At 30.2% G+C, this 12,883-nt stretch overlaps 1 protein-coding gene across 1 annotated transcript; it reads left to right on the forward strand.

Annotated features, from left to right (window-relative positions):
* Nucleotides 1-2,706: 2,706 nt before the first annotated feature.
* On the forward strand, nt 2,707-11,145 carry LOC135958073 (myoneurin-like). The gene is made up of 3 exons (XM_065508937.1): nt 2,707-3,076; nt 4,234-4,392; nt 9,572-11,145. The coding sequence occupies exons 1-3, from the start codon at nt 2,789-2,791 to the stop codon at nt 10,910-10,912; spliced, it is 1,788 nt and encodes a 595-aa protein (XP_065365009.1). The 5' UTR covers nt 2,707-2,788; the 3' UTR covers nt 10,913-11,145.
* Nucleotides 11,146-12,883: the final 1,738 nt, after the last annotated feature.

The following is a 12,883-nucleotide window of genomic DNA, read 5'->3' on the forward strand; positions in this document are numbered from 1 at the left end:
TTTTTTTTGTCTCATAGTGTTCTTCTTCTTTGACTTTGTCTCATAGTGTTAGGTTTGTCAAGACGCGGAGTTATGTTACGTGGAGACAAGGTCTGAGTTTATACTGTTAGACGCCGCCGTAAAATTTGAACGGCAATGTTGTGTAATTTTTTCCTGAACGCTGAAACTGAAATACATGGTGCCACAAAATTAATTATTTTTTACCTTCGCTTTAACCCTTTACGGTTTTGTTAGCTTAATAATTTTGTTTCGATTTAAATGAAATTTAGACATACTGAACAAATTTTTTAAATATTTTTTTAACAAGTCGACTATTTTCGTATTTTATCGACTATTCGATTTTTTTCGACTTTTATCGATTATTCGACTTTTTTCCGACCAAAAAGTCATAGTTGACTGTGTTGTTTTTGCTTTTGGGTTTGTTTCGCCTGTATGTCAAACTCTATATATAAAAAATAAGTGAATTCGCCTGTATTTATTTCAATTCGCCACTGCTGTCACCTTGTTAAATACGCCTTGGACAATTCAATTGTCTAAGCAACTGAATAAAAAAATAATCAGCTGTTCTTCTGAAGTCACCTTCTATAGATTCGCCTTGAACAAACCAGTGCAAGGCGTATTTATCAAGGTGACAGCAGTGGCGAATTGAAATAAATACAGGCGAATTCACTTATTTTTTATATATAGAGTTTGACATACGGGCGAATATTTTTTATATATGTAGTTTGACATTTGTGCGTACTATTTCTATAATCAGCTGTGCTGCCGATGGCACCTTATTAAATGCACCTTGTGTGTGACCCTAACTTAACACACACATATATATGGCGCGCACCAACACATACACACATTTTGACTGTTTGGGTAAAACAGCTGATGATCAGCTGGGCTAACGAGTACACCTCAAGGATGGCAAAATTGGTACAATTGTACTTTTTTTGGTACAATTTGATCTTAAAAAGTACATTGCTACACCAATGACTCATTTGGTACAATTTGAAAATTTATTTCACAGTTAATATATAAAAAACAATTTACGAATTTATGTTCTCTATCAATTATACAAAAATATTAACAATAAACTTTCTAAAATTATACTTATGAGTTTTTGAAATAAAGAAGAAATAACGGCATTTGACTAGTCTTGTCACACTCGTAATTTTAAGTGTTTTTCAAACCAAGAAGTATATAAAGAAATTTAAGCCATTATTATTGAATATGAATATCCATAGAATTTCTAATTCTTAATGACAGAATTTTTCTGATGTGACTAAAAAATGTACGATGCTTCATTATCAACTGAATATCTGTTGCTAGAACCAAAAGAATGAATGGATGCAATGGAATCGATCCAAATTTATTCATTACAATTGTTCATTTGTTCATTGTAATTTAAAAAAATCCCGAAATTTCAGAGGAATTTAAAAAAAAATATTCTCGGGAAAAATTTTTCCGTGGAGGAACTCTAGTTTTGGTATAATTACAGTCAAAAAAGTACAATTTCCGATGCTGGTTGGTACAATTTTTTTTTCCATTTGCCATCCCTGGTACACCTTATATGATTTCGCCTTGTGTTGTACATGTAAAATCTAGGGTTCTATAGCTGAAACAAAAAGTTGACTTTTCGACCTTCCGACCTTTTCCGTTTTTTAAAAAGTCGACTTTTCGACTTTTGGTAGTTTATGAAAAGTTGACTTTTCTAACTCTCGTCTTTTTAGTTAATCGACTTTTTCGACTATTTTCGATTTTTTTCACTTTTTTTACCATTTCTTGTAAAAAATACATGGTTTCTACATTTATTGATGCGCCTTTTGTAATGTTTAGCAATAAAAATGAAATTTATCAAGGCGATAATAGTTAGAATAATGTTGTAAGAATTTTGTGTAGAAAAGCTTTATTTTATAAACATTTATTTATTATTTAGCATACCTACAAAAAATGCAAGTGCAATATTTTTTTTAACAATCTAAAAAGTCGACTTTTATCGACTATTTTCGACTTTTAGCGACTATTTTCGACTATTCGACTTTTGAGATAACAAAATCGATTGTTCGACTTTTTTCCGACCAAAAAGTCGATTTCGACTTTTAGACTTTTTTCAGGAAATAGTCGATTGTTCGAACAATCGACTTATAGAACTCTAGTAGAATCTACACCACCAAGGCGAATTTATATACCAGGTCAAGGCGTATTTAACAAGGTGACAGCAGTGGCGAATTGAAATAAATACAGGCGAATTCAATTATTTTTTATATATAGAGTTTGACATACGGACGTACGGGCGAATATTTTTTATATATGTAGTTTGACATTTGTGCGTGCTATTTCTATAATCAGCTGTGCTGCCGATGGCACCTTAATAAATGCACCTTGGTGGTGTCGATAGAACAGCTGATTATTGTTTACTTTACTTGTTTAGATGTTTGAGCTGTCAAATTGTCTTGTTTTTGTTGTGGCAAATTCTACAACAAACGTAAAAATAACAAAAACAACATGGAAACTTTGACAGCTTAAACCACATAAACAAAAACAAATTACAAGTGGTTCTTGTAAATGTTGTACTTGTTGTAGAATCGACACCACCAGGTATATAAATTCGCCTTTTAGACCACCTTATAATAAATTCGCCTTGACATCATACTTCAAGCCGACGACGAACGTTTTGTTTTGACGCCGCCATATATTTTTTCTTTGACTTTTCTCTTATATTTATGTATCTAGTTTTTCAGTTGTTTTCATATTATCTAAATGTTATTAACAGAAAAGAAATAAAAATAATCCTAAAAAAATGGCAACAAAAGTTCTAAATATTCAGGATTTTGCTGGCTATATTAAATGTGGAGAAATCCTTAAATCACCTTTACCGAATTATCAGTATCCATTTGTTCTGAAATGTTATCAATGTGATAAAATCAATTTCATTTTGGAATCATTTATTATACATGTCCAGGAACATTGCAAAGGGCTCCCAGTTGCAACTGAAAATATTGATATAAAAATTTTAAACGAAGATGAAGCCGACTGTGAAAATTTTGAAAACCCTTTAATAAAAGTGGAGACCATTATTATGGAAGTGGTGAGTTAAAATATTACATTCATGAAAGTACCTATTCTGTACCAATTCATTAGTTTCATTCATAAAGTATGTCCTGAGAGTACGATTTTGCCCCGTTAAATATTTTGTGCAGAAAACCGCTCAAGTGATTATTGATCTTATACCTAATGAACAAATGTAATAAATCTATCTTAAATAATTCCGGCAGCTAGTCAATATTTAGAATTTATTGCAATTTCTTGTCAACAAATTTTATTCTTTTGAAGGCCACAGCCACAGAATGTATATAAACTCGATTGGATACTTGTCTATTAGGAGATCAATTTATTTGTTCACCATTTATAAAATTTTTTTTGAGTTTTCTAACATTCATTTAGAGGTTGTAGGTCTTTGAAATCCACATTTCGCTAAGAGGCTCAGATTTTCAGAAACAATATCGGAAGAAGGCTAATTACACAGTGATACAGAAATTCTGGAGGTGAGAAATTCCAAGTGAGGAAGAAAGTACATAGCCCGGATGATCTCAGACCCATTTCTATACTTCCTGCTTTATCTATGGTTGTTGAAAATGTTATTAAAGCCCAGATAAATTACTTGGTTTCCACAAAAATAAGTGATTAGAAATATGCCTATCGATATGGTCTCAATACTACTTCTTCTACTTAGTCTTACTGATTCTAATAGATTACTAGATTGAAGCGCTTGGTGAATTCGATAGTTAGATTTGCTTTTAACATTCGACGTAGCGAACATGTTTCTGAGTCTGTTAAATGCTTTCTTGGTTGTGAATTTGTAAAGTTTCGTAATTTGCTAAAGTTTTATAAAATTATGAAAGCTGGTAGACCTTCTGTTATACGAGATGCATTTATTTTTTCTCCTCGCAACAGGAATCCTCACTTTGCTCCGCCTAGGATATTTAGATCTTTTTTCAGTAGGTCTTTCGTTGTCAGGATCACAGGTTATTGGAATAGTCTGCGATTAGAGTTGCGTGTTTTCACGCACTCTAATAATGTTTTCAAAGTAAAACTTTTACAATATTTAACTTTTTAAAAACTAAATTTCTATTAAGTAGAAATTTATAACCGATTATGGCCAATAAGCTAGGTTGTTGAAAATAATAATTAAATAAATAAAAAAAAATGGAAAACAAATTTTCATTTATATTCTTTATTTTTCAGGATGACCCTCTAGTTGGAATTAAAGATGAAGTTACTGAAGAAAATTCGAATGGTAAAACTAATATTAATAACATTGAAGATGACGAAGACTTTGAAGATAATTCGTGCGATTCAGATGAAGATTTTCAAACAGATGATACCGATACGGATGAGGATGAAGTAAGTTTCGGACATATTACATTTTTTTAACTTCAGAAATGCCTGTACGAATATCAAATAAGTTTTTAATGCAATTTTTAGGCCTTTCTATACGAAGCTACTCGAGAACTAAATTAAAAAAATAATTCGAATGGTTTTTATCATAAATAAATACACATGGATCGTAAACTCTCATGTCAAAGGCCCAACTCAGTTGTCGTATGTGTAATTATTTTGATAAATTTTTTCGTTGAGTTTTTTTCCTAGTTTCCGATCTATCTGTATTATATATGGTTTTTATAATCACCATAAAGAAATGAGTATATTGATTTTGTCATTTCGATTGTAACACATCGAAATATTCATCGTAAACCTACAAATGTAAATGCATTCTGGGTCCTTATCAGAGTATGAAAACAAACAAAACATTCCGCAAACGTTTGCAAAATGTACAAAACAAATCAAAATTTTTATATTGTATTGTACATGAGCAAAAACAAAACAAAAACTTTTCAAGTGACAAAGAGAGAAAACGAAACGATTAGCTTTTCACTCATCTTCATTATTTAATTTACCGTTACAATCGTACATTTGAGTACAATACAGATAGAGAAACGTATTTTTTATTCGTTTTGTTTTTTATTGTACGGTGTTCTCTATTATAATGAGTAAATCAATTACCAAACGTTTTTTATCAGAATGTTTCAATAATGTTCATACTCTTTTCTTTTATAGCTGCGTACGTTTATATTTATGTACAGTTTGCGCTCATGAGCAAAAACAATACAAAACAAAATGGGACAATCATTCTCATTGTTTTTGTTTGGTTTTTGTTTTATTCACTGCAAAGAACAAAACAAAACGATAGCAAACGTTTCGATTTTTTTATTTCCGTACTCTGGTCCTTATAAAATTCTAAGACGATCAGCTATGTCCGCCGTCTGTCTATTTGTTGAAGGCACATTAGGGTTTACAGGTAGAATTTAGAGGGATGAAATGTTCCTCAAATATTCTTCGTTGCTCAGAAATGTCTGGTACTGAAAATGAGTCAAGTAGAACCAGAGTTATGTACCAAAATGTGCGAAAAACTCCAAAAAATATTTTTCTACTCATAAAATTGTTCAACCGGAAATGTCTGGTATTGAAAATGAGTCAAGTAGAACCAGAGTTATGTACCAAAATGTGGGAAAACCTCAAAAAATATTTTTCTGCTCATAAAAATGTTCATACATATGAATGTACACTAGAGTGCTCCAAGATTGTATGGACGAAAAAAACTTTCTAGGTACAGGCCGTCCCCCCTCTAGAATTGTTCTATGTATTGTAAAAACACGTTGTGTAAAATATTATGATGATAGGATAACGTTAACTGGTGGCGCAACGACGCTGAAGTTTTGAGGTGCATTTACAAGGGGAAAATACGTAATTTTTTCAGTTTTTGTAAAAATTTTGCCATTAAATAATGACTTTTATAATTTAATTTAAAAGAATCGAAATGTGTACGTAATTGTCGTTATAATAAGATATAAAAGACAAAAATTGGTTAAAAAATGTTAAAGTTATTAAAAAATCGCCAGGCCATTAACGTGTTTCAGGCCACTAGAACAAGAAATGTAGAAACAAAATTAACATATTTTGCTAAATATTATAATAAAAGTAGGTACATTTTTACTTAAAATATATCCATATTTACTTGTATATGAGTTTTTGTCCTCGTAGGATACCGTTAACCTATTCGCAGGTATGACCAAAAAAATTAAATTTTTTTAACGGCAGTTTCAAAACTCCAATTTCAAATTTTTAAAAATTTTGTTAAACAAATTTCAGAATTTTTTGATCATCGCATGGGGATTTATTAACAACATAATAGGGAATAAAAATGTGAAAAAAGTATGTCAATACCTCCTATAGTTTTTCCGTACCTGCGATATAAATTTTGCGATTTTCGAGAAAAACTAATTTTTTGGCCAAATTTTGGGGAATGACCAGAATTTCCTTACTGTAATGATTTTTAAGTAAAAGCTATTCAGAATAATATAGTCCAGGTAATTTTAAATATAGTATGAAAGTTTTACTAAAATCGGAAAACCTTAACGCTTAAATCGTGAAGGTCAAAGGTCAATTTTTTCAATATTTGGAATTTCTCATGGAAAGATAGCGAAATATTATATATTTAGTACAAAACAGTACAAAAATGGAAATTAACCCTTAATAGCACTTGGGGTCCAAATGACCCTCAACTTTTAAAATCACGAAAAACACATTCATTTTGACCCCAAGTACTCTTAAGGGTTAATTTCCATTTTTGTACTGTTATTGTGAATACTAGACTTCATTTTATATTTTTCTTAAGTTTCATCAAAATCGGTCCAAAAATACATATATAATATTTCGCTATCTTTCCATGAGAAATTCCAAATATTGAAAAAATTGACCTTTGACCTTCACGATTTAAGCGTTAAGGTTTTCCGATTTTAGTAAAACTTTCATACTATATTTAAAATTACCTGGACTATATTATTCTGAATAGCTTTTACTTAAAAATCATTACAGTAAGGAAATTCTGGTCATTCCCCAAAATTTGGCCAAAAAATTAGTTTTTCTCGAAAATCGCAAAATTTATATCGCAGGTACGGAAAAACTATAGGAGGTATTGACATACTTTTTTCACATTTTTATTCCCTATTATGTTGTTAATAAATCCCCATGCGATGATCAAAAAATTCTGAAATTTGTTTAACAAAATTTTTAAAAATTTGAAATTGGAGTTTTGAAACTGCCGTTAAAAAAATTTAATTTTTTTGGTCATACCTGCGAATAGGTTAACGGTATCCTACGAGGACAAAAACTCATATACAAGTAAATATGGATATATTTTAAGTAAAAATAAGCTTTTATTTTAATATTTCTCAAAATATGTTAATTTTGTTCATAAATTTCTTGTTCTAGTGGCCTGAGACACGTTAATGGCCTGGCGATTTTTTAATAACTTTAACATTTTTTCACCAATTTTTGTCTTTTATATCTTATTATAACGACAATTACGTACACATTTCGATTCTTTTAAATTAAATTGTAAAAGTCATTACTTAATGGCAAAATTTTTACAAAAACTGAAAAAATTGCATATTTTCCCCTTATAAATGCACCTCAAAACTTCAGCGTCGTTGCGCCACCAGTTAACGTTATCCTATCATACTAATATTTTACACAATGTGTTTCTACAATACATAGAACAATTCTAGAGGGGGGGACGGTCAAAATTCGCAATTTTATTTTTTTGGAGCACTCTAATGTACACATCTGCTCAAAATAATAGATACACCAAAATTTATTTTTTAAAAACGAAAAAAAATAATGGTATATTGTAAAATTATAAAGAAAATTCAGTCGATTTTTATTTATAGTTAAAAGGAGAGTAAAAAACAAAAACAAAATATTTCATAATTAATAATAAATATTATAAAGTAAATTAAATTTCTTAAATTTCGAAAAATTTGGTGCTCATAATAATAGATACATTTTTAAAAATTTTTATTAAACAAAAGCTAATAAATTTTATCTTAAAAAATTAGTTTATTATTAAAGTAAAGCTAGTATCCAGTATATCCACCTTTGTTTTGTAAAACTTTCTCCACTCTTCTGGGCATACTGGATATCAAGTTCTGACACTTCTCCAATGGAATCTCGTACCATATTTTTTGCGTTTTCTCCCATAAATCGTCTTTATTTTTGAAAACTTCCTTCGAAAGCCTTATCTTTAATTCACTCCACAAGTTTTCTATTGGGTTTAAATCAGGGGATTGGCTGGGCCAGCTTAAAACAGGTACGTTATTCTCCAAGAACCAGTTTTTAACTAATCTTGAACTATGTTTTGGGTCGTTGTCCTGCTGGAATGTCCATATTAATGACATATTTTCCGATGCATATGGAAGCATTACGTTTTCCAATATGTCTCTATACCCACTAGCATTCATGGTATCTTCTATTCGGAATATCGGACCAACACCATTCCATGAAAAGCAACCCCAAACCATTATGTTTCCCCCGCCATGTTTTACCGTCTTTTTTGTAAATTTAACGTCTAATTCTTTTCCTTTTGGTCGGCGTACATTTCTTTGGCAGTCGTTTCCAAACAAATTTATTTTTGTTTCGTCGATCCATAAAATATTTCTCCATTTTTTTTCGCCTTCACACCCGGACCATTGTAAGTGCTCTTTAGCAAATTCTAATCTTGTCTTGATATTTTTTTGGCGCATTAGTGGCACGACGAACTGTTTGTGGACTGATTTCGTTACATAGCTCCGCAGAAACAGCTTTCGATGATATGAAAGGGTCTTTTTTAACCATAAGGACGATCCGCCTATCTGTTTCTGGACTGGTTTTCTTTGGTCTACCGCGAGTTTCTCTTTTTTGTTTTTTAGATAAAGCATTTTGGACAAAATGTAAAGATCTTCCTATGCTCTTTGCTATTTCCCGTAATGATTTTCCTTGATTTCTCATCGTTTGAACAATTTCTTTCTCATCTTCGGTACAATGATGATTTCGTCCCATTTTCTTCAAAAGAGTCCTATTTTTTATAAAATTGTTGCTAAAATTTAAATTATACTTACTGTTTCACGTAAATAGGAACAAAAAATTGCACAAAAAAAAAATTGTATATAAACAAATTACAAATTACTGATGTGTATCTATTTTTATGAGCAAATAATTTTTTGTAATTCAAATAAATTCGTTTTTAAAAATCAACATGAAAGCAAATAGTTGCCAGATTTTTGACTGGCATGACATTGCCAGATAGAAATTTTAATAATATGATGTATTCTTAACGCTTGCGAGGAAATTTTCAATGTTACCGCCATTTAAATTTTTTCCAATTAGGTGTATCTATTATTTTGAGCAGATGTGTATGTTATTCAAACAATTCTGTAGAATAGGTATCTATACAAAATTTTGTATTGAAAATAGCAAAATCTGATTAATATAGAATGGAAAAAGTTCGGCGAATTTGGAAACCTATTTTGTAAATTTATGAAATGTAATTAGAATTGCCTGAAATTAAAATTTCCAAAAATAAATAAGGAATTTCTGAAATAAAATTAGAAATTTCTGATAGGTATATTAATAATTGTAAATAGTGCATTTTGCAAAGATTTAATAATTAAATAAGACAATTTTTTCATTATTATTATTATTACAGATAACAACTAAATCAACTAAATCTACTAATAAGAAAAGGAAAAGTTTAATTCCTCCTACCGTTGAGTCATTTATGAAATCCAAACCAAATATAAAAATTTTAATTGAACTGTATAAAAATAAACCAAACTTGTGGAATAAAGATTTACATTTTTATCGTCTTAAAGATAAAAGGCAGACAACTTTTGAAGAAATTACTAAAGATTTAAATAATAAACTAAATTCAACATTAACCTGTAAAGAAGTAACAGATATTATTTCTTACATATATCTTAGACACCGAACGGATTTCAAACGGCTTCGACGCTACGAAGAAGACGAAAGGTATTCAAAGGACAAGAATTATAAGCGATCATGGTTTTTTGATGATTTATATTTCCTAAGGCCTCAACAAGTTATACAACTACAGAAATTGGATTCAAATTTACCCGATTTAACAAGTGAAGAAGTGATTCAAATAATACAAATATATAGAGAATTTCCACATCTATGGAACTCAAATCTAATTGAATTTATATGTTCAAATAAACGGCATGCTGCTTACATTGAAATGTTGAAGAGTTTGGAGACAAAAATGAACATTAAAATAAGTATCACAGTATTGGAAGAATACTTACGTAGCATACATAATTATTTTTCAAGAGAAAAACGCCTTAGGAAGAAAAATACAAAAGCAAAAAAACATGTAGACGAATACTATGACCAACTCTTGTATTTATTTGATCATGTGGGACCATTCAACTGCACCCAATGTAAACGAGTTTTGACAAAGCCTTTACTATTTAAATTTCATAAATCCACCCATGACGATTCTGTACCATTTATATGTTCTCAATGCAACAAGGAGTTCAAAACAATTCAATCATATACCGTTCATGCTAAACGTCACTTTGAGGATCTCGAATTTGCGTGCAGTATATGCGATAAGAAATTCGTAGCTTATGGAGTTCTTAGATTGCACATGTTAACACACACTGGCGATAGGCCATATTGTTGCGAAATATGTGGTGCTTCATATCGTCAAGTTCAATGCTTAAATAGGCATAGGAGACGTCATTTAAAGCGATATTCACATACATGTTCTATTTGTTCTAAAGGGTATTATTCTAAAAAGACCTATGAGGATCATATGAATTCGCACATGAACATAAGACAACATATTTGCCAACTGTGTGGCAAAGGATTTATTACCAGCAAAGCATTAAAGACACATTCCGTCACTCATGAAGATGCTAGAAATCATGCATGCAAGTTGTGTGGTAAAACATTTAAGCTTAAAATTGGTGTACTACAACATATGCGAACGCATGGCACCAGAATTGAAATTGAAGATAAAAATTGAACGAACAAATATTAAAAAAAAATAAATTTAAAGTAAATGAATAATTTAAAGTAAAAATCTGTATTTTGTAGTTAAAATTTTATTGTTAGCATTTTTTTTGAGAATACACAAGAAATCAAATGCAGAAGTTGAATTATTTTAAGTTGAGACTTAGTTATATTGAGTTAAGTTAAAGAAAAAGTATATATTTACATTGAAAGAAATACACATTTCAAGAATGTATGAAAATATCACTAGTCCTGTTCTTATATATTGCATTTACATCTAAGTCATAAACAAGTTGTAAGTAGTATAATGTGATGAAAGAGTTTATTTATTATTTTATTACTCTTACCTCCATTTTCACAAAGTTTAGTTACTATTTAAACTAAAGTTATACTGACTGCTTTCATACAAAAAATGTTTTACAGGATAGTATAACATTGTTAAAAAATCACCTGACATTGTGGAAATGGGACTTAATCTTAAGAATTAATTCTAAGGCTAAGAAAATTATAGAGCACTAGCTGTATCGGTCGTTAGCTCTGCATATTTACATGATGTAGAAATTTAGATAAATTATTTTATATATATACATTAGGGTGGGTCGATTTTTTTCACGAAAAATCGTATAGCAGTAACTCATTCTACGGAAAATTGTAAGAAATTTCCCCCAAGAAACCATAGGTCTAAAATCAAATCCTACCTTGCGCATTTTGTCTTTTATCCAATAATATTTCAGTATTTTTTTTAATAGTTTTTTTTATTGAATAAAAGACGAAATGCGCGAGATAGGATTTCATTTTAGACCTATGGTTTCTTGAGGAATCTTTCTTAGAATTTTCCGTACAATTCGACCCAGCCTAATATACATATGTACATTAGGGATATAACTATTGACAATTTTTGCAAATATGCAAATTGGCATAGTATAGTCGAATTTTTTCGCGGTTGTTAAAAAAGTTCACGCACCAAACGCAATAAAGTTTTTAATAAAATATTTTCAATTATTTCGAAATACATTATTTTTTATTTTAATAATAACTGCGGACATACTTCAAAGGATAATTTTTAAATAAGTGAAGATATCTCTCACACTTGCAAAAAAAAAATTAAATTATTTATATAATTTTTCAGAGAGAAAAAAAATTGGTTTATTTTAGAAATCGGTGGTGGTGCGTGATGATTTTGATTCCAAATGACCTACAAAAATTATTTTCATTACTTATACAACATTGGCCATCACGTGGTGGTATGCCAAACATTTCGCCAAAATTAGTTATATTCCTAATGTACATATTTTATTAAAGGTTTTTGTACAGTGAAAATATCCATGTTTACTAGAAAGTGAAAAGAGTAAATCATGTAGATTCCATTTACAGAACACCAAAATATGTGAATTCGTTTAAAAACGAAATCGTCACATGGATTCGAATTATCAAATCGCATGTGAGTTGCAAATCGCTAAAATTGTTTCTGCTAGTTCTTAAGTTCAAAACTCTACATTTTTTAAATTACATAATTAATATTTTATCTAACATTATAGGAAAAACAAGTAAGAGAGCTATATTCGGTTGTGCCGAATCTTATATACCCTTCAACAAATTATACTTTAAAATACAAATTTTTAATATTTTTAGATCAGTATCAGCTGATTTGCATCAGCATCGCAAACAAATGCAGCGCAGTGATGCATTTCCGAAAAGGTCCATCCTTAAATCTGATTATGTCACCTACCTTGGTATTCATCTAGATAGACGGCTTACTTGGCGCCGTCACAAAGAAACCAAAAGACTTAACATGAAGCTAAAAGCCTCTAGCTTTCATTGGGTAATCAGTGATAAATCAAAATTAAGCCTTGAATAAAAGACATCCTGTTTAAGGCCGTTTTAAAACCAATTTGGACGTATGGAATTCAATGGGGGATGGCTAGCAACACCAGTATTAATCTTATACAGAGGGCCCAATCTAATATTCTTAGGATCATGACGG

Source organism: Calliphora vicina, chromosome 4, assembly GCF_958450345.1.
Source record: "Calliphora vicina chromosome 4, idCalVici1.1, whole genome shotgun sequence".
NCBI lineage: Eukaryota > Metazoa > Arthropoda > Insecta > Diptera > Calliphoridae > Calliphora > Calliphora vicina.

Bases quoted from the DNA above. Each gene is read 5' to 3' on its own strand.
- LOC135958073 (XM_065508937.1), top strand. From the start codon at position 2,789: ATGGCAACAAAAGTTCTAAATATTCAGGATTTTGCTGGCTATATTAAA. The intron at 3,077-4,233 runs GTGAGTTAAAAT...TTTATTTTTCAG, and splicing joins AGACCATTATTATGGAAGTG to GATGACCCTCTAGTTGGAAT. The intron at 4,393-9,571 runs GTAAGTTTCGGA...TTATTATTACAG, and splicing joins CCGATACGGATGAGGATGAA to ATAACAACTAAATCAACTAA.